Genomic DNA, 19886 nt, shown 5'->3' on the forward strand with positions numbered 1-19886 from the left:
TACAACAACAAAAGGGCGCAGGGTAATACTTTTGGAGGCAACAACGATAAATCATCAAGGGTTAAAGGCAATAATCAAGGCGGGTAAATTGGTGTAAAGGCATTATAGGTTTTATATAAGGAAGCAATAAGGCGTGGCAAGTTTGCATATTGTAATTGAGGCGTTAGGGGCAATAATAAGCAAATAAATAATTGACTAAAACTAATTAAAATCTTTGACTATCCCAGCATACAGACACTTTCAATAGCACGTTCACTCAGACAACTCGTACAGAGTGCGTGCTGTATTGAAAATTGCATTTCGCATTTTTGAGTGCTTTGTGATTTTGTGTCAAAAAACATAATTGGAACACTCCTTATTATGCAATGCATTGTGCCTGTGCGTGCGGTAATCATAAACTTTAATGAATGTAAATTGTGTGGTAAAATATAACTGCCTAAGAACACATTAGAACAAGTCACGCGGATGATGTGATAAACATAAGTGCAAACAAACAGTGCAAAAAAACATACATTATAAACAATTACAACGATTGCAATTGTCTTTCAAGTGATCATTTCTTCATTTATTCTAATGCGTTTGTAACAAATGTGAAACTTGCTTTTAAAGGGGTCTATAAATCTAGCGTAACAGGGGAATTTCACTGAGTTTCATGGGTTCTCCATTTAATTCCTTTTTTTTAGGTCAAGCCAATATACTGAGGTTTTTTCAATAGTTTCACATATTGTTAAATCTTTGCAAGGCGTAAACAAATATTTTGGCTGTGCTGTTTGATTTTAATAATAGCAAGTGTTGTACTGGGCGCCCAGTAAGCAGCCAAAACCACAAATTAACGTTTATAAGCTGGTTTACGCCTTGGCCTAACAGAACAAGTTAATAAAAATGGGGTCCTACCTTGCTCCTTCTGACAGCCAGTGAACGGATCTCCAGTATAGCCCACATCGCAAGTGCAGATGGGTTGATGATTGGCCACATTACAACGGGCATTGAATCCACACGCATTAACACACGGATCGGAGCACTTTTGGCGAATACAGGCCTTGGTTGGTGGACATTCCGGATTTATAGAGCACTCAGGTCTGCAGCTAGGTGGCGTTCCAATGAAGGTTGCTGCACAAGAGCACGCTGCATTTCCATTCAGCACCTTGCATTCGGAATTAGGTCCGCAAGGCGATGGCTGACATGGGAACTCCGGCGTAGGTAACGGTTTCCGTTCTTCCTGGTAGCAGCGTGTGAACGGATCACCCGTATAGCCTGTGTTACAAGAGCATGACGGGTTGTGGTTGATCACTTGGCAGCGGGCAAACTGTCCGCAGGCTCCGGGGCACGGATCCACGCACTTTCTGTTCACACAAGCAGTATGCAGCGAGCACTCAGAACTGACAATGCATTCCGGCTTACAAGCTGGCGGTGAGCCCAGCATTCCTGGTTGACAAGCACAGACTGGTCCTTGGCCGGAAATGTGGCACAAGCTATTGGGTCCACAGGGGTTTGGTTGGCATGGGTCCTTTGGAACTGGCGTCTCTTGGCGGCAGTGAACAAACGGATCTCCTGTGTAACCTTGCAGGCAACTGCAAATAGGTATATGGTTCGAAACGTCACACTGTGAGTTCTGACCACAAACTCCAGGGCAGGGATCCACACATTTCTTGTTCAAGCAGGCCTTAGTAGGTGGACAGTCCGTACTCAAAGTACACTCTGGGCGACAGCCAGTGTATGGATCTCCCTGGTATTCCGGTATACAGCTACAGATTCCATTTCTGCACTGGGCATTCGATCCACATGGCTGCAAATCGCACGGATCTTGTTCGAGTGGTGGTGACTTTGTGGTCTCTTCGATAAACTCGATGCAACGTACGAACGGATCCCCGGTGAATCCTCCACGACAAGTACAGATAGCTAAGTGGTTCTGGACACGACATTCCGAGTCCAGTCCGCAGGATCCATCACAAGGATCGCGGCACTTTTCGGCAATACAAGCTCGGTCTGGCGAACAATCTGTGTTTACAACGCACTCGGGACGACAGTTAGGTGGAGCTCCAATAAAGTTTGGCAGGCATGAACAGGAGGCCTGGTCATCCCGCACCCTACATTCGGAGTTCAATCCACAAGGCGAGGGCTGGCAGGGTCTTCTTACAGGCTCATCCTTAGGTCCAGGCGGCGGTGGTGGAGGAGCTGGATAGCAGCGAGAGAATGGATCGCCCGTCATGTCCAATGGACAACTGCAGATCGGATTATGGTTTATCACCTCACACTTGGCATTCAGACCGCACGTCTTAGCGCAAGGGTTAGCGCAGCGGAACTTGTGACACGCCTTGGTCGAAGGACACTCGGCATTAACAGTGCACTCTGGTTTGCAGTTTGGTGGCGCTCCAATGAAGGTATCCAAGCAGGAGCACACGGCCAAATTGTTGGCCACCCTGCATTTGCTGTTGGCTCCACAAGGAGATGGAATACAGGGATCAGCGACTGGTGGAGGAGTTGAAACCTCTACTCGGCGACAACTGGCGAATGGATCTCCAGTATAGCCGTCGTTGCAGACACAGTTTGGCACATGGTTTACAGCATAGCACTGGGCGTTCAATCCACAAATTCCAGGACAAGGATCCTGGCACTTGTTGCGGATGCACGTCTTGTCCGTGGAACAATCTGAGCTCAGAACGCATTCCGGACGACATCCCTCGTAGGGATTTCCTTGGTATTCATCAATACACTTGCAGGCAGCTGCTCCATTACGCTCAATGCATTCGGCATTCGGTCCACATGGCGATGGTTGGCATGGCTTCGGCGGCTCTTCCTGCTGCGGTACACATTGAACGAATGCATTGCCAGCATATCCAGCTGGACAAGAGCAAGACACGGCGTGTCCGATGACACGACACTCGGCATTAGTTCCACACGATTCTGGGCAAGGATTGGTGCACTTGTTGTTGATGCACGCCTGCGTTGATTGACAGTCCGGATTGATGATGCACTCGGGCCTGCAGTTGGGTGGCGAGCCAAAGAACTCGGGTAGACACTGGCAGATTGGTCCATTCCTATCGGGCTTGCACATTGAGTTTGGTCCACAAGGTGAGGGCAGACAAGGATCTTGAGGCGGTGTCTTAACATCCGGAACGGGTATCGGAGGCAGGACTACGCACTGCTTAAACGGATCACCAGTTCGTCCCGGTGGGCAGCCACAGATCGGACTGTGGTTGATGACTTCACAACGAGCCTCCAAACCACAGGCAGCAGCGCATGGATCCACGCACTTCTTGTTGACACAGGCTTGCAGAGCGGAACACTCGCTAGAGACCACACACTCGGGTCGGCACTGAGGTGGTGCTCCGATATAACCTTCCAGGCAAGAGCACACCGCATGTCCGTTGACATCTCGGCACTGGCTGTTTGAACCGCATGGCGATGGAGAGCAAGCTTCAACAACGGGATCCTCCACGATGGGTTTCACACGGCAGTTCACAAATGGATCACCCTCGTAGCCTTGCACGCATGAGCACACCGGAATGTGGTTCATTACCTCGCACATGGCATTGTTGCCGCAGATTCCAGGGCATGGATCCACACAGCGGTTGCGCATACAGGCCTTATCCCTGGGGCAATCCGCCGAAAGTGTGCACTCTGGACGGCAGCCCTCATAGGCATTTCCTTGGTAATTATTCTGGCAGCGACACTCTCCGGCAAAGCAATCGGCATTTAGACCGCAAGGGCTCGGATTGCATGGATCATTGGGAGGTGGTGGAGTTCTTTCTTCTTCCTTCTTGGTGCACCGCACGAACGGATCTCCCTCGTAGCCCTCGATACAGTTGCAAATGGGCAGGTGGTTAAGTACATGGCACTTGGCCTCGAATCCACATGATCCAGAACAAGGATCGGCACATTTCTGGTTGATACACGCTTCCGTGGGTCCACATTCAGAGTTCAACACGCACTCTGGGCGACAGCGAGGTGGTGCTCCGATAAAGTTAGGCAAGCAGGAGCAGGCTGGACTATTGCCCACAATCTGGCACTTGGCGTTTGGTCCACAAGGAGAAGGCACACATGATGCCGGTGGCGGTGATGGTGTGGTATTGTCATTGGTAATGGCTATGGAAATTTAATATTAGTGTTTGTTTTCCAAAATATATATGAAGTTTGTAAAACACTTACCAACTTTAGTGCACTCGACAAACGGATCTCCAGTCATAGTACGTGGACATGTGCAGATAGGGCTGTGGTTCTTGGTGGTGCATATGGCTCGGATGCCGCAAGTGTGTAGACAGGGATCCACACACTTCTTGTTCACACAGGCCCTTTCTGGAGCACATTCGGCACTAACCACGCACTCAGGTTTGCAGTTCGGCGGCTGATTGATGAATCCAGCCTGGCAGGAGCACACCGCTTGGTTGTTCATGGCACGGCAGTTGCTGTTAGGTCCGCAGGGCGATGGATTACATGGGTTTAACGGAGGACGAGGAGTAACCGGCACAGGCTTACAGCTGAAGAATGGATCTCCAGTGTATCCAGGCGGGCAGTCACAAGTGGGCACATGTTTGTCAACTGTGCAAATGGCGTAGTCACCGCAGATATTGTTGCAAGGATCGACGCACTTGTACCGAGAGCAAGCTTGCACAGCGGAGCAGTCATCGTTGTTCTCACATTCTCTTCGGCATCCTCGTTGGACATCATAAGGATTACCCTCGAAGCCCTCATGGCAGTAACATGCTCCAGCTCCATTCCTTTCCCGACACTCAGCATGCGGACCGCAAGGGGACGGTTCACAAGGCGATGTTGGAGATTCTGTGGGCGTAACAGCTGGTATTAACTGACAGCCAAAGAGCGGTTCTCCTTCGTATCCATCGGCACAGGAACATACAGCGTTATGCTGGACAACCTGGCATACGGCATTACTACCGCACGAGCCGGGACATGGATCAACACAGCGTTCCTGCTGGCAAGACAGATGATTTTGGCACTCGTCGTTGTTCGTACATTCTGGTCGGCAAGTGGGAGGTCTTCCAATAAAGCTAGTTTTGCAGGAACAAGCTGCCTGGTTGCCAATTTTGCGGCAATTGGAGTTAGGTCCACATGGCGAAGGCACGCATGGATCGTCTACGTTCCTGATATCAGGAGCGGGTTCACAACCAGAGATCGGATCTCCTGTCATGCCCGCCTGGCACGTACAAATCGGATTGTGGTTAACCACTTGACACTTAGCATTATTACCGCACGATCCGCGGCATGGATCCTCGCATTTCTGGTTAATGCACGCCCTGTTTTGAGGACACTCGGAACTGACAACGCACTCCGGTTTGCAGCTTGGGGGAGCTCCGATGTAGCCCTCCAGGCAGCTGCATACCGCGTGGCTGTTGGTGTCCAAGCACTGACTATAAGGTCCGCATGGTGAAGGCTGGCACGGGTTCTCTGGTCGCAACGTAACCACCTCGATCGGCGAGCAAGAGCGATGTGGATCTCCGGTATAGCCATCGAAACAGTTGCAGTTGGGTCCATGATTCAAGACCCTACACTCGGCATTAATGCCACACGCTCCAGGGCATGGATCCTGGCACTTGTTGTTGATGCAGGCACGTGAGCGATCACAGTCATCGTTCTGGACGCATTCCGGTCGGCAACCGCTGTACGGATCACCAAAGTACTCTGGCAGGCAAGCGCAGGAGCCAGCTCCATTGCGCTCCCTACAAATCGCATTTGCTCCACAAGGGCTAGGATTGCAAGGGTTTCTTGGTTCATCCTTCGGAGTAACTAAAGAAGAGATGGAAAAATTTTATAGGTTCGTTAATGATTAATCATTAATACGTTAGCAGGCAGAGATATATTACTTTGCTGTACGATAGCACAGCCGGAGAAGGGATCTCCGGTGTAACCAGGCACACACTCGCATGCTGGTCGGTGTTTGATGACCGTGCACACGGAGTGCAGGCCACAGGCGCCGATGCATGGATTCGAGCAGCGCTGGTTAACACAGGCTAGATTCGCCGGACAGTCAGCACTACTGAGGCACTCGGGCCGGCAGTTTGGCGGACGTCCTAGGTATTCGGGCAAACAGGAGCATGCAGGCGAACCGCGGACATCGAGGCATTTCGAGTTGGGTCCGCACGGTGAGGGGATGCAGGGATTACCAGACTTATCGGTGGGTGGGGGCTCCACTACATGCCATTTGGCCATGCCAGAAAGTTGTAGTAGGTTCATAGCACATTTAGACAAACATTTACATAGGTTCATAGGATAGTATAGTTGGATAGTGGTTTACAAAGTGTACATAAAATAAAACAAAACATAAATAGAGAATAGAAAATCAAACATTAAATAGTGTATATACATGCAGGAGGAAGAAATATTGGTGGGTGTCAAGCCAAGTGGGGATCGATTTTATACCGTGCTTTCAAGGTTTTATACTCATTTTACTCATTAGATAGGAAATACAAAGGCAGAAATTAAGAAATTGTAAAGTATTATTAAGGAATCTTCCCCCCTTTGACTTGTACTCCTCATCCATTTAGCTAATCATGCTTACATAATATCTTAGTGCACCGGTTGAAGGGATCTCCGGTAAAACCTGGGGCACACGAGCATGCGGGATAGTGATTTATGACCTGGCAGCGGGCCTCGATGCCACAAGTGCCCGGACACGGGTCCACACACTTCTGATTTTGACAGTTGCGATCTTGGGCGCAGTCCGAGCTAATGATGCACTCGGGCCGACAGTTGGGGGCTGAGCCGATGAAGCCCTGAAGGCAGGAGCACACGGCATGGCCGTTAACCTCACGGCATTGACTGTAGGGACCGCAGGGAGAAGGTCTACAAGGGTTCTCATCCCGTTCAGCTGGGAAAGTGGGAGTTGGAATCAGTTGGATTGTTTTCATATTCCAGGAGTAAGTGGTAAACCTACGTGGTGGGGGCAGTTGTGGAATTTCACGGCAAGCACTCGATGGATTTCCGGTGTATCCGGCTATGCAAGTGCAACTGGGCAGATGATTGGACACACGACATTGAGCATTCAAGCCACAAACACCTGGACATGGGTCCACACATTTCTGGTTAACACACGACTTGTCGCGCGAACAATCACTGTTCACAACACACTGCGGGCGACAGCCACTGTACGGATCACCGAAATATTCCGGCAAACAAGTACAGGAGCCGGCTCCGTTGCGCTCACGGCACTCGGCATTGGGGCCACAGGGTGATGGTTGGCAGGGAGTCAGATGCTCATCGGGTACGGTTGGAGCTGGGGGCCATAAAGGGAATTAGGTATCGTTCTAATCGACTCTAAGAAGAAAGCTTACGTTGTGGATTACAACCGGCGAAAGGATCACCAATAAAGCCATTGTCGCAGGAGCAAACGGGCGAATGATTCACCACATTGCAGTAGGCATTGAAGCCACATGATCCTGGACAGGGGTCCTGACAGCGCTCATTAATACAGGCCAATGTGGCAGGACATTCGGTGTTTATTGTGCACTCTGGCCTACAATTGGGCGCCCTGCCCACGAAATTGGGCAGGCATGAGCACACACCCGTCTCACCCACGACACGGCATTGAGAATTGCGTCCGCATGGACTGGGCACGCAGGGATTCTCATTGGATTTCGGCTGATCAGGTATATCCTGCCATGGTGCACAGCGCACGAAGGGATCACCGCTATAGCCGGCTGGGCAGGAGCAGATAGGATTGTGGTTGGTCACCTTACAGATGGCCTCATTGCCACAGGTGCCAGGACAAGGGTCTACACAGCGTAGGTTCACACACGCCCTGTCCTGTGCACATTCGGAGCTAACCGAGCACTCTGGACGACAGGCTGGCGGAGTGCCAATATAATTGGTGACGCAGGAGCAGACCGCATGTCCGTTCACCTCACGGCACTGACTATAGGGACCACAAGGCGAAGGACGACACGGTTCAACGGGTGCGGGTACTAAAATTCAGGGTGATCGTTATTAAACCTATCTTGAAAATAGGTAGAGTGGGTCGATTTTAAGGAATTCGTGTGAAAACTTACTAAATTCATATGCCAAAATGCAATATTAGTTAGTGATACAATAGGAATTTAAACTTTTTCCTTGAAAACTAAAAATCGTGTCCGAAAAACTCGACCCACCCTAGGCGGAACTACTTCCTACATTTTGGTATCTCCCGACAGTATTGCGAGGGATTGCCCGTAAATCCGTTTGGACAACTGCAGCTTGGGGCGTGATTAATCACATGACACTCGGCGGAGACGCCACAGACGCCCGGACAGGGATCGCGGCACTTGTTGTTCAGGCAGGCACGGTTCTTCGAGCAGTCACTATTCAGCACGCACTCCGGGCGGCATTCCGTGTACGGGTCTCCATTATACTCCGGCAAGCAAGAGCAGGAGCCAACTCCATTACGCTCCTTACACACTGCATTGGCACCGCAGGGACTCGGGTTGCAAGGTTGTGCCACCTCTGGCGGAACAACAACTAAGGATAAGGGAAAGGTCAAGGTTTAGTATCTGGCTGGAAAGCTAAGCTTTCGGTTCCCTTACTCTTCGGACTACACTCTGAGAATGGGTCCCCTGTATAGCCGTCAATACAGCGGCAAATGGGTCTATGATTATTTACAAGGCAAGTGGTCTGGATGCCGCAGGTACCCACACACGGATCCCGGCAGCGCAGATTTATGCAGGCCGAATTGCCGGGACACTCGGAGTCCGAGGTGCACTCCGGCCGGCAATTTGGCGCCCTACCCACATAATGCTGCAAGCATGAGCAAACAGCCTGCTCATTGGCAGCCGACACCCGGCACTGAGAGTTGGGCCCACATGGCGAGGGTACACACGGATCAATGTGATCCTCGGTGATAGGTGGCCGCTCTACTTTCACCAATTATAACCATCACATTACACCAAGTACGATAATCATCATGCACCAAAATAAGCCATACATAGAGTACATATAAAAGAAATAAACATAATGGAAAAATATATATAGAGGATGGGTATAATGTTGTCAAGCATGGTATGAAATGAATTGAGGACCTTAAGTTCTCTCAGATGATAAAATGATTCGATGAATGGTTAGCTTAAATACCCCTGCAGATAATCTTTAATAATCTGTATTAAAGTGACACTTTTTGATCCATTTCCATACTATAATTTTTTTAAAAAGAACGGAAAAAATATAAAATTTAAGGAACTTCATCTAACGGAAATGGTTTCACTGCAGGGGGATTTAAATCTTCGGCTCTCCGAAGTTAAGCTTCCTTCGACTGCTTGTCGATGCTTACTCTCTTGTGGGAAGCAGCGCACGAAGGGATCACCACTGAAGCCGGGGCTGCAGGAACAGATGGGGTTGTGGTTAACTACGCGGCAAAGAGCATTGTTGCCGCAGGTGCCTGGACAGGGATCCTTGCAGCGTTCGTTGAGGCACGACTTATCCTGCGCGCACTCCGAGCTGCTCATGCACTCGGGCCGGCAGTTAGGAGGGGAACCAATGTAGTTGGGCACACAGGAGCACACTGCATGTCCATTGACAGGACGACAGTTACTGTACAGACCGCAGGGCGAGGGCTGGCAAGGGTTTTCTGGCACTATGGGGTCAGGATCTACACGCGTAGGAAATGCTACAATTAATATGGTTCCTAACGTTGGGCCTAACTTGCAGTGGAGGAAAGGATACCAAGGTAGACATTTCGAAACAATATAAAATCAACAAATGCATATCCATTTTTGAACAAGAGCCTGAAAACACTATCTACCTAGGTACTTCCCATCACTGCTATCGAAATTTTTATGAGATCTTACAGCGCGGAGTTTCAGGGACGAGGTGGCAACCAACGATGGGGTTGCCCGTGTAGCCTGGTAGGCACTCGCAGTTAGGGGCGTGGTTAAAGACGGCGCATAGTGCATTGTGACCGCACATTCCTGGACAAGGATCCACGCACTTCTGGTTGACGCAGGCACGAGACCTGGGACAATCCGAGTTGATGACGCACTCGGGGCGACACTCTACATACGGATCGCCAAAGTATTCCGGCAAACACTTGCAGGCAGCAGCTTGATTCCGCTCCTCGCAAAGAGCATTCAATCCGCAAGGACTGGGACGACAGGGTTGGATCACCTCAATGGGGGCTGTATAGGCGGGGCAAATATGGGAATAAGTATCTATTTTAAGAAACCCTAACAAAAACCTACTTTCTATGATCTTGTAGCAACCGGAGAATGGATCACCAGAGAAACCTGGTGCGCACATGCAAACCGGGGCATGCAGGCTGACATGGCAAAGTGCGTTATTTCCACATGATCCGATGCATGGATCTGCACATCGAGCATTAATACAGGCCATTCTAGCCGGGCATTCGGAATTAATGCTGCACTCTGGTCGACAACCAGGTGGACGTCCTATGTAATTAGTCACGCAGGAGCAGACTGCTCCGCTGCTCGATACCTGACATTGAGAGTTGGGTCCACAAGGTGACGGCACACACGGATTAGGCGGAACAATGGGATCGGTTATTGGCGGTGGTGGTTCTACAATTATTATACTCTTAGTTTAAAATTGTCCATGGAGAAAATGGGAAAGGGAACCTACTTCTTTCAGGCACGCACTGGTGGAACGGATCACCAGTGTACCCATCGTAACAACTGCAGATTGGCGAGTGATTAGTGCACCGACAGCGGGCATTGTAACCACATGTTCCTGGACAAGGATCTTTGCAGCGTTGGTTTATGCAGGCCCTATCCGAGGGACACTCGGCACTGGTCATGCACTCAGGTCTGCAGTTGGGTGGAGCGCCCATGTAATCTGGCAAGCAGGCACATACGGGACGATCTCCAACCACATGACAAGTACTGAATAAGCCACAAGGAGAGGGTCTACAAGGGTCTTTTGGCAGGGGCAGGTACATATCTATGAGGAGGAGGGCAAAACAGTTAGATCAAGAATTCTGGTCTAAAGGTTGCTGAGAGGTGGGTCGATTTGATTGGTGGAATCCAGAGAAGACGAATGAGATCTGAACTCATAGATTACAGTTCAGTTTTTCCTACTTTAAGAAATTATTTCAGCCTTAAAACCAACTTTTAGAGAATAAAGATTATAAAGTAACTACAATTCGTGTTCTCTTCAAGTCGACCCACCCCAGGACAAAGTCATACTTGAAGGTCTCTTGACGCATGCTCGTAGCGGATTGCCGGTGAAATCTGGTTCACAACTACAAACGGGCTGATGGTGAGCCACCCGACAGATTGCATTGAAACCGCAGGCATTGGCGCACGGATCGCGGCATTTCATATTTATACAGGCACGGTTGCCGGGACAATCGCTATTCTGCACGCACTCCGGACGGCAGTTGATGTAGGGATCACCGAAATAGTTCTGGATGCAAGTGCAGGAGCCGGCTCCATTGCGCACGCGACAAATGGCATTCGCACCACATGGCGATGGGTAGCATGGATCGGAGGGTGGATCTGGCACCACGACTGTCATGGTCATGAAAAAAGCAAGCAGGCAATGCGGATGCATACAGAGGAATGTACAAACATAATAGACTTAAAACTAAGTAAAACTAATAAATAATAGAATAGAAAGATATATAGATGAAATCCATAATATGTACACAATACGAGGAACATGCATAAGATGTACACCACAATACCAATACTTCTAGAGCACCACTGAAAGGAACATTTAACATTAAGGGCGCGTCTCGAGCACATATCCGTGCTCTTGGAAAGGATAGCAAATAGTCCAAAAGTGTACTCACTTTCTCTCATTCTGCAAGCGGTGTACGGATCACCTTCGAAGCTCTCAATGCAACTGCATTTGGGCTTATGGTGCTGAGTGGAGCACACAGCATTGAACCCACAAATTCCAATACAGGGATCTTCGCATCGCTGGCGTATACAAGCACGATTCGATGGACAATCCTGGTTAATCACACACTCCGGTCGGCAATTTGGTGGCGCACCAAACATTCCTGGTGCACAAGAGCACTCAGCTCTATTGTTAACATTTCGACAAACGGAATTGGAACCACATGGACTGGGCAGGCAGGGATCCACGTTTCGTGTCGGTTCCGGAGCTGCAACGGTTTTTAATTTTTAATAAATATAAATTTTTACAGCTTAAAATAATAAATTTTAAACTTACATTTAGGCACACATTGCTCGAATGGATTACCAACGTAGTTGACTGGACATGAGCAGATGGGATTGTGGTTGTTCACTTGGCACTTGGCATTAAATCCGCAAGTTTCCGTACATGGATCGACACACTTTTGGTTGATGCAAGCCAAATTCTGAGCACACTCTGAGCTAACCACACATTCGGGTCGGCACGAAGGCGGAGCTCCGAAGTAACCAACTTGGCAGCTGCACGTGGGATGTCCCTCGACGGTGCGACAGATACTATTAGGTCCACAGGGATTTGGCTCACACACGCTCACGCTTATAATTGCCACACGCTTGCATCCCTCAAACGGATTACCTTCGAATCCTCGGGTGCAACTGCACGAGGGCAAGTGGTTCACCACGGAGCACTCGGCATTGGCTCCGCAAGCAGCCGTGCAAGGATCGCGACAATGCTGTTTGATGCAGGCCAGTGATGATGGACATTCGGAGCTGTATATACATTCCGGACGACATCCTGTACTGTACGGATCACCATTATAGGGCTCAATGCAGGAACAGCGAGCAGCATTATTGTGAGGAGTGCACACAGCATTCTCGGCACACGGATTGGGATAACATGGATCGATGTGGTCTTCCGGTACTGAATTGGAGTAATAAATTATTTTATTTATAATTAGAATTTTAATGCAAAAGCTAAGCTAACCTTCTACGACTTTTTTAGAGCAGCCGATGAATGCATCACCCTCGTAATCCTCGTCACAGCTGCAGTGGGCGGAGTGTGCTATGACCGTACAACGGGCATTGTGACCACAGATGTTGGCACATGGATTCTGGCACTTCTCCTGGATACAGGCCTTGTCCGACGGACATTCGCTGCTCAACGTGCACTCCGGGCGGCAATACGGTGGGCTACCAATGTAGTTGGCCACACAGGAGCAGACTGGCCGGTTTTGTTTGATCTGGCATATGGAGTTGGGACCGCAAGGTGATGGCACGCATGGGTTCTTTGGCACAGCGATGTCGCGACCTGGATCTGGAATGGGCGAGCAAGCAACGAATGGATCGCCTTCGAAATTCGCCTCACAAGAGCAGATCGGATTGTGGTTAAGCACTTCACAGCGGGCTCCACCACCACAGATACCAGGACAGGGATCAGCACACCTGTGATTCAGACAGGCTTGATTTGGTGCACACTCCGAGCTAACCACACATTCCGGCTGGCAGACTGGGGGAGCTCCTTTGAAGTTCGGTAGGCAGGAACAAGCTGCATAACCATCAGAGGTGGTCTTGCACCTTGAGTTCGGTCCACATGGGGACGGCTCACATGGATTTGGCCGCACTGGAGGTGGTAGGTAGAATGGATTACAGGCAATGGAGGCATCTCCACTGTATCCCTCGGCACAAATGCAAACTGGCGCATGGTTAACTACACGACATACGGCATTAATACCACATACACCGGCACAAGCCTCCACACACTTGGAATTCAGACAGGCCTTCTCAGCAGGACAATCACTGTTGAGAACGCACTGTGGCCGGCAACCAATATGTGGATCCCCGAAGTAACCCTTACGGCAGACGCAAGCCAGACCGCTGTGTTGACGCTTGCACTCAGCATTGGCTCCGCAATGGAGCTTGGCGCAACTTGGTTGAGGTGGTGGCTCAATTACTGACTGCGTGGTACACTGTTCATAGGGATTTCCAAAGAGTCCCGTCGGACAAGCGCAGACAGGGTTATGTTCGTATACATTACAGATAGCATTTCGTCCACACGATCCGGGGCAGGGATCTAGACAACGCTGGCCTAAACAGGCACGATCAAACGGACAATCGGAATTGGCCACACACTCCGGTCGGCATCTGGGATTCTGCTGGGCGTTGGGTCCGAAACAGGGATCACAAAGTGCTACTCCATCACCAAACACCGAGCAAACATCATGAGGTCCACAGGGCGATGGCGCACATGGATCACGCGAAACGTTTTTCAGTATTCCAATTGGCACACACTGCAGGAAGGCATCGCCAACGAATCCGTCTAAGCACAGACATACTGGCGTGTGTTGGCGCACATTGCAGATCGCATTGATGCCGCAGATTGCTCCAGCACAGGGATCCACGCACTTGTGATTAATGCACGACAAATTATCACCACAATCGGAGTTGATGTCGCACTCTGGTTGGCATCCCGACTGAGGATCACCCAAGTAACCTGGGATACAGGAGCAGACAGCACGGTTATTCAACAGCTTGCACTCAGTATTCCTACCACATGGGCTTGGAACGCATGGATTCTTTTGAGGATGATCCAGAGCATAGCAGCGAACTCCTGGGTTGCCAGTAAGTCCAGCACTGCAAGAGCAAACTGGGTGGTGTTCTTCCACCTGGCAATGGGCTCCTTGACCACAGGCTCCTGGACAGGGGTCATAGCAGCGATAGCCCATACAGGCCTTGCTGTTTGGACAATCGGCATCCACCTGGCATTCGTAGCCGTGACAGCCAATAAGGGATGTGGGATCTCCGGATAAGCCATCGGGGCAAACGCAAGCGGTTTGACCATCACCTGCCACAACGCAATTGGCATTGGGTCCGCAGGGGTTGGGATCGCATACGGTGCGACTTGGTTCACGGCATCCTTGATAAGCATCTCCCACATACCCTGATCGACAGTAGCACTCCTCCCGATTTCCAGCTACATAACAGTCGGCATTTCGGCCACAGGGTCCGGGTTGGCAAAGTTCAATTGTGACAGCTGGTTTGTCGCATAGCCTGAAAGGATTTCCAATCTTGTTGTCCGGACAGTAACATACAGGCTGGCGAGATGAATCGCAGATGGCTCCAGTTCCACAAGGATTGGGATCGCATGGGTTAATGGGTTCAACGCAGCCTCGGATGGTGTTCGGGCTCTCCACATAGTTCGGGAGGCAGGTGCATTTAGAGAAGCCATTGCTGAGTACGGAGCACTGGGTATTCGGTCCACAAGGCGACGGATCGCAGGGATTTGAAGGTAGTTCACAGGGAATCGACGGAGGCTGACCTTCGTATTCCGGCAGGCAGAAGCAAATCGGGTTGCCATCCACGCGGCGGCATCCCGAATTGGGGCCACAGGGATTAGGCGTGCACTCATCTCCCTCAGGAACTGGAAGGTTTTTAAAATACATTTTAGCGTTTTATCTTTCTTAATTATACTGAATACTTACTGCAATTTTTGAAAGGATTTCCGGTTAACCCCTTGGGGCAATAGCAGATGGGATTGCCATTGTCAAGTTCACACAGGGCATTCAAGCCGCATGGATTGGGGTCGCAAGGGTCTTGCGGTGGACTGCATCCCACTTGCGGATTTCCGTTGTAACCAGGAGGGCACTTGCACACTCCACGATGATTAATAACATCGCATAGGGCAAAAGCTCCGCATTGACAGGGCGATGAACACTTTCCGTTGATGCAAGCCTGACTTGAATCGCACTCTGAATCGGATCGACAGCCCTGACTGGGAAGGCATTGCACATAGGCATTGCCCAGGAATCCAGGAAGGCAGCGACAATCAGTTCCGTGGTTCACGGGAATGCACTCGGCATTCTCGCCGCAAGAGTCCTCTTGGCATGGATTGATACAGCGGCGGTTCAGACGATCGCAGAGCTTAGTCGGCGGACAGTCCTCGTTGTATTGACAAACATGGGGACGTGCTGTGGTTTTGATTAGGGTTACGGTGCGATTCGGTTGGATCGGTGGGTGTATTTATAGTTTGTTGGTTGGTTTTTATAGTTGATTTGGTGTCGGGGCGGTACAAGTTTTATACAAGTGTCGTGGTGTACGGGGATTTGTACAGTGTATGAAAGAAAGAAATTTTTGGAAACGAGACATTGTGACACATTAGCAGAGGATATCTTTGAGGACAACATAGGTGCGCCGTCGTGTTGATCATGGGTATACTAACCTGATTGACAGCCGACAAATCCGTTGCCCTGGAAGCCATCCGCGCAGCTGCAATCGGCTGCATGGTTGGTGTTAATGCAAACGGCATTCGTGGCACAAGGATCATGGACATCGCAAGGATGTTGACAAAGCTGGTTGATGCACGCTTCCGTGACTCCGCAGTCCGAATTGTCAGTACATTCAACTAGAAATAAGTTTTATAAGGTTATTCGAAAGAGTCAAAAAAGGAGCATTAAAAATTAAGACTTGGTAGTTGGTCCCACGCATTAAATGAAGTTTGTTGATTAATTTATTAGTGTCTTACTTGAGGTTTGAGTGGTTACACATTTGACCATCGGATTGCCCTCATGGCCCTGCGGACATGTGCAAACTGGTCGATGACTCTTGGCCGTACACTTAGCTGTCGCAGCACAAATCTTGGCAAACTCGCATGGATCCTGGCACAGTCCCATGTAACAGGCCTCGCTCTCAATGCAGTCGTTGTTAGATTGGCAGGGTTCGGGGTTTTCGGTGAACCCGGTGGTTCTACTTGTTAGAAAGGATTTAGTGAGTTAAAAAGTTAATAAAATGATGATGATTTTTTTAAACGATTAGGTCGTAAGTATGTACAAGGGCTATTCTAAGTATTTACAATTTTTACAACAAAACTAGTTGGTAATGCCAGAAAACAAGCCCTATTCATAGGAATTTATGTACACTTGAACAGTATTAGTGCCACTTTGGGAATGGGACTTTACAACAGTTAAATGTTTTCTCATATTTCAAAGATGTGCAAACTTTAATTTGTTTAACTGGAATAGTAAGGTGAAATCCCAAAGTGGCGTGCATGTCACATATAAAGTTAATATACCTTTCTTACTGCAATGGCCCAGCTTACAGTGCTCGTTAGGAGCACAGTTAGTATCTACTGTACATGGGTTAATTAATGAGGTGTCAGTGGTGTTGCCAAGCGGGGCAATCATGGTATTGTAGACCTCCGTGGTAGTGCCCTCCGTGGTCGGCAACTCTATTGGCCATGGTGTTGTGGTATCTGGGACTTCGTTGGAAGTATCTAGCCGGGTCGTCTTCATTTTTGGCGTCGTTGTGGAAAGCCTTTGACTGTCACTACTAATATTTTCCCCTCGCAATATGGTCGTCGGGATAGTGGGTCTCAGAGTTGGCGTATCGGTGATATTGTTCTCACCATCGCGATAGCGCCTCGTGGCATCGGTGTGGGAGGTGGTGCTTTCTGTGTCTGGTTTTTGGTTTTTACTAGTCTGGTTAGTAGCGCTTGTGATTGTTGTGCTCGATTCAGTGCTAGTGGAGGAAGTGGTAGTAGTAGTGGTTGTGGTCGTGGTTGTTCTTGTGGTGGGCCTTGTGATTGTCGGCGTCGTTTTGACGCCTGTGTTTGGGTTAGCTGTTGTTCTTTGTTTCGTTGGTATCTTGGTAGATGTGGAGTTCTTGGTAGTAATAGTTGTTATTGTTACATTAGCTAAGGAGAGAGATGTATTTACACGGGTGGAATGGGAGGTTAATTTTACATTAGAATATGTACACATTGTATTTACACTTAATATTAAGAGTTTAGGATGATTAAAAAAGAAAACTAAAAAAGAACTTACCCTTTATACAAGCACCGGTTGTAGGATCGCAGTTGACACCTGGTGGACAATGTTCACAGCCAGGCGTGCGACCATGTTCTGTAATATTACAAATTGAATCATTTTTGATTTAAGATTTTTATACATTTTATTGATACCCACCGGCTGAACACAGTGGCTGATGGTTAAAAACTCGACAATCTTCATTCCGGCTGCACGGATTATTGTAGGTGCAAGGATCCACGCAAAGAGCATTAATGCACGCCTGCTGGGAGGGGCACTCATCACTCGATGCGCAACCGATTTCTGTTTGTGTGTTGAAAGCGAAGGACGTTATTACATTAGTTGAGATACTTTGAGTATATTTTGCTTAGCACATATGTGCGTTTATATAAAGTCGTTTTAATTTAAGTCATTCCTTTTTATTTAGGTCAAGAATCCTGTTCGGTAGGTAGTTTTCTTAATCATTAATTTTTAAATGCAGTTAGTATAACTTTTTATTTTTATACGGAATTCTTATTCTAACTTTTTAAGCCCAAATTCAGGCAAACCAAATAATAACTAGCAGGCGCTAGCGTTAGTTAAATATAGTTTACATTTTTGCTGTTGCTTAAAACAACATATACACATGCAAAAGCATTAAGTGGGTTAGTGCATACATTTATTAGCTAAGGTTTGTTATAATTATGAAACCAAATACCGCATGCAAATTGTTTACTATTGGATAATACACTTACGATACATGATTAACGACAACGAGTATGTACTAAATACAACAAAATCAACACAGATTAGAACACCTAAGAAAGGTGTCGCGCTGAGATAAAAAACATGCGAGTTGAGATCTTCGAAGACATAACGAGAAACATTAAAAGTGGTGTGGACGATGACAGAAAATCTGATGATGATTCTTGCAGCAGGCATTCAGGCAGACAACAAGCAGGCAACTAACATGAACGGGAAACATTGCAACATAAATGGACATGCATTCGACTGCGCTAGGGAAATGATCCCCCAAGAATTGACATTCGATTAAAAGCTTTTTTGGTGGACACACAAAATTCGAACTATCTCGGGTGAAGATATCAGGTGAAGGTGCAAGGCTTTCAACGAAATACAGCCACAGGGGAAGCAGTAAGAAGAGGGGCAACATAGACAAATGCATTTGAAAAATTTAAGAACAAAAAACACACGGGAATTGCGAGAAATAAACCGAATGGTTGCATGCAAGGTGCCCGCACAATTTTCAATGGCTGGTCATACATATATATGTGCCACAAGAGGGATAATGACTGGAAATCCAAGAGAAGATAAAGAAATCATGACATCTAACTGAAGTAGGCTACTACAATTTGCCAGTTATGTGATTGGCGTTGAAAGTAGTCGGCGATGCCACGATGCCAAGAGTTTACCGCAACCCTGTGGTTCCTTGCAATTCATTCATTATGATTCGATAACACGACTTACACTTATATACACAACTTTAGTTACCTGCTTTCATAGAGCAATCGGGTCTATTTACATCATCGGCGTTATCACAGAAGCACATTGTGGTGTGGTTCAATGTTCGACAAATAGTCAGATTCTGCACCGTGCAAAGATTGCTGAAGTAATCACAGGGCGATATGCACAGCCCACCTAAACAGGTCTGTTCGTCCATGCAGTCAAATTCTGTTATACAACTCTTTGCAAATTCTGTCGTAGTCGTGTGATTTGCAATTGGCATTTCAGTCGCAAACGGACTTAACTCCGATATAGAAGTGGATTCATTAAAAACTGGCACCATAGTGGTTGGAACTAAACTTTCTGATGGAGTATAATCAGCTATAGAAATATCAACAGAAGACGTTGTTAAAGTTGTGTCTTGTATAAAAGATGTGGATGTATCATGCGATTCTGATGGCATGGTTGAACTTCCGATTGATATTCTAGATGTAACTTCACTTGCTGACTCGGTCGTCAGATCCACGTCTATCCCACGTGTAGTAACAATTGGAATAATAGTGGTTTCTAAGGTAATTGATGGGATAGTAGTGCCTACTGCTGCTGGACTAAGGGTGGACCTCTCAAATGGCTTGGTAGTCGGTAATTCCCTGGAAGATTCTGTCGTTGGTTCAGTCATTTGTCCAAGTGTTGTACCAGGAAGTAATGTCGTAGGTACTTCGGACCTTTCGCTTGGTATTGAACTCTCTGTTGACCCTACAGAATGAGTAGTTCCATCAATAGCCCTTTCAGTTGTTACTTCGCTGGAAGGTTTGGTCGATTGTTCTGTCACTTGGGT

General features: G+C 48.3%; 1 protein-coding gene across 1 annotated transcript in view; it reads right to left on the minus strand.

The window, feature by feature from the left end:
* Positions 1 to 19582, minus strand: part of LOC108102534 — a 55735-nt gene extending 36153 nt beyond the window's left edge. Inside the window, 24 exon segments of the mRNA XM_041819323.1 lie at positions 895 to 4086; positions 4150 to 5742; positions 5820 to 6146; positions 6515 to 6823; positions 6890 to 7228; positions 7287 to 7916; positions 8122 to 8445; positions 8511 to 8837; positions 9251 to 9568; positions 9768 to 10094; positions 10158 to 10493; positions 10555 to 10872; positions 11118 to 11441; positions 11726 to 12043; positions 12112 to 12732; positions 12796 to 15228; positions 15290 to 15775; positions 16027 to 16209; positions 16330 to 16530; positions 16533 to 16550; positions 16876 to 17496; positions 17627 to 17704; positions 17768 to 17911; positions 19097 to 19582. Coding sequence (XP_041675257.1) covers positions 895 to 4086; positions 4150 to 5742; positions 5820 to 6146; positions 6515 to 6823; positions 6890 to 7228; positions 7287 to 7916; positions 8122 to 8445; positions 8511 to 8837; positions 9251 to 9568; positions 9768 to 10094; positions 10158 to 10493; positions 10555 to 10872; positions 11118 to 11441; positions 11726 to 12043; positions 12112 to 12732; positions 12796 to 15228; positions 15290 to 15775; positions 16027 to 16209; positions 16330 to 16530; positions 16533 to 16550; positions 16876 to 17496; positions 17627 to 17704; positions 17768 to 17911; positions 19097 to 19511 — 14182 coding nt within the window. The 5' untranslated portion in view covers positions 19512 to 19582.
* Between the last annotated feature and the right edge of the window lie 304 nt (positions 19583 to 19886).

This window comes from Drosophila eugracilis, unplaced genomic scaffold, assembly GCF_018153835.1.
Source record: "Drosophila eugracilis isolate 14026-0451.02 unplaced genomic scaffold, ASM1815383v1 contig_575, whole genome shotgun sequence".
NCBI classification, from domain to species: Eukaryota; Metazoa; Arthropoda; class Insecta; order Diptera; family Drosophilidae; genus Drosophila; species Drosophila eugracilis.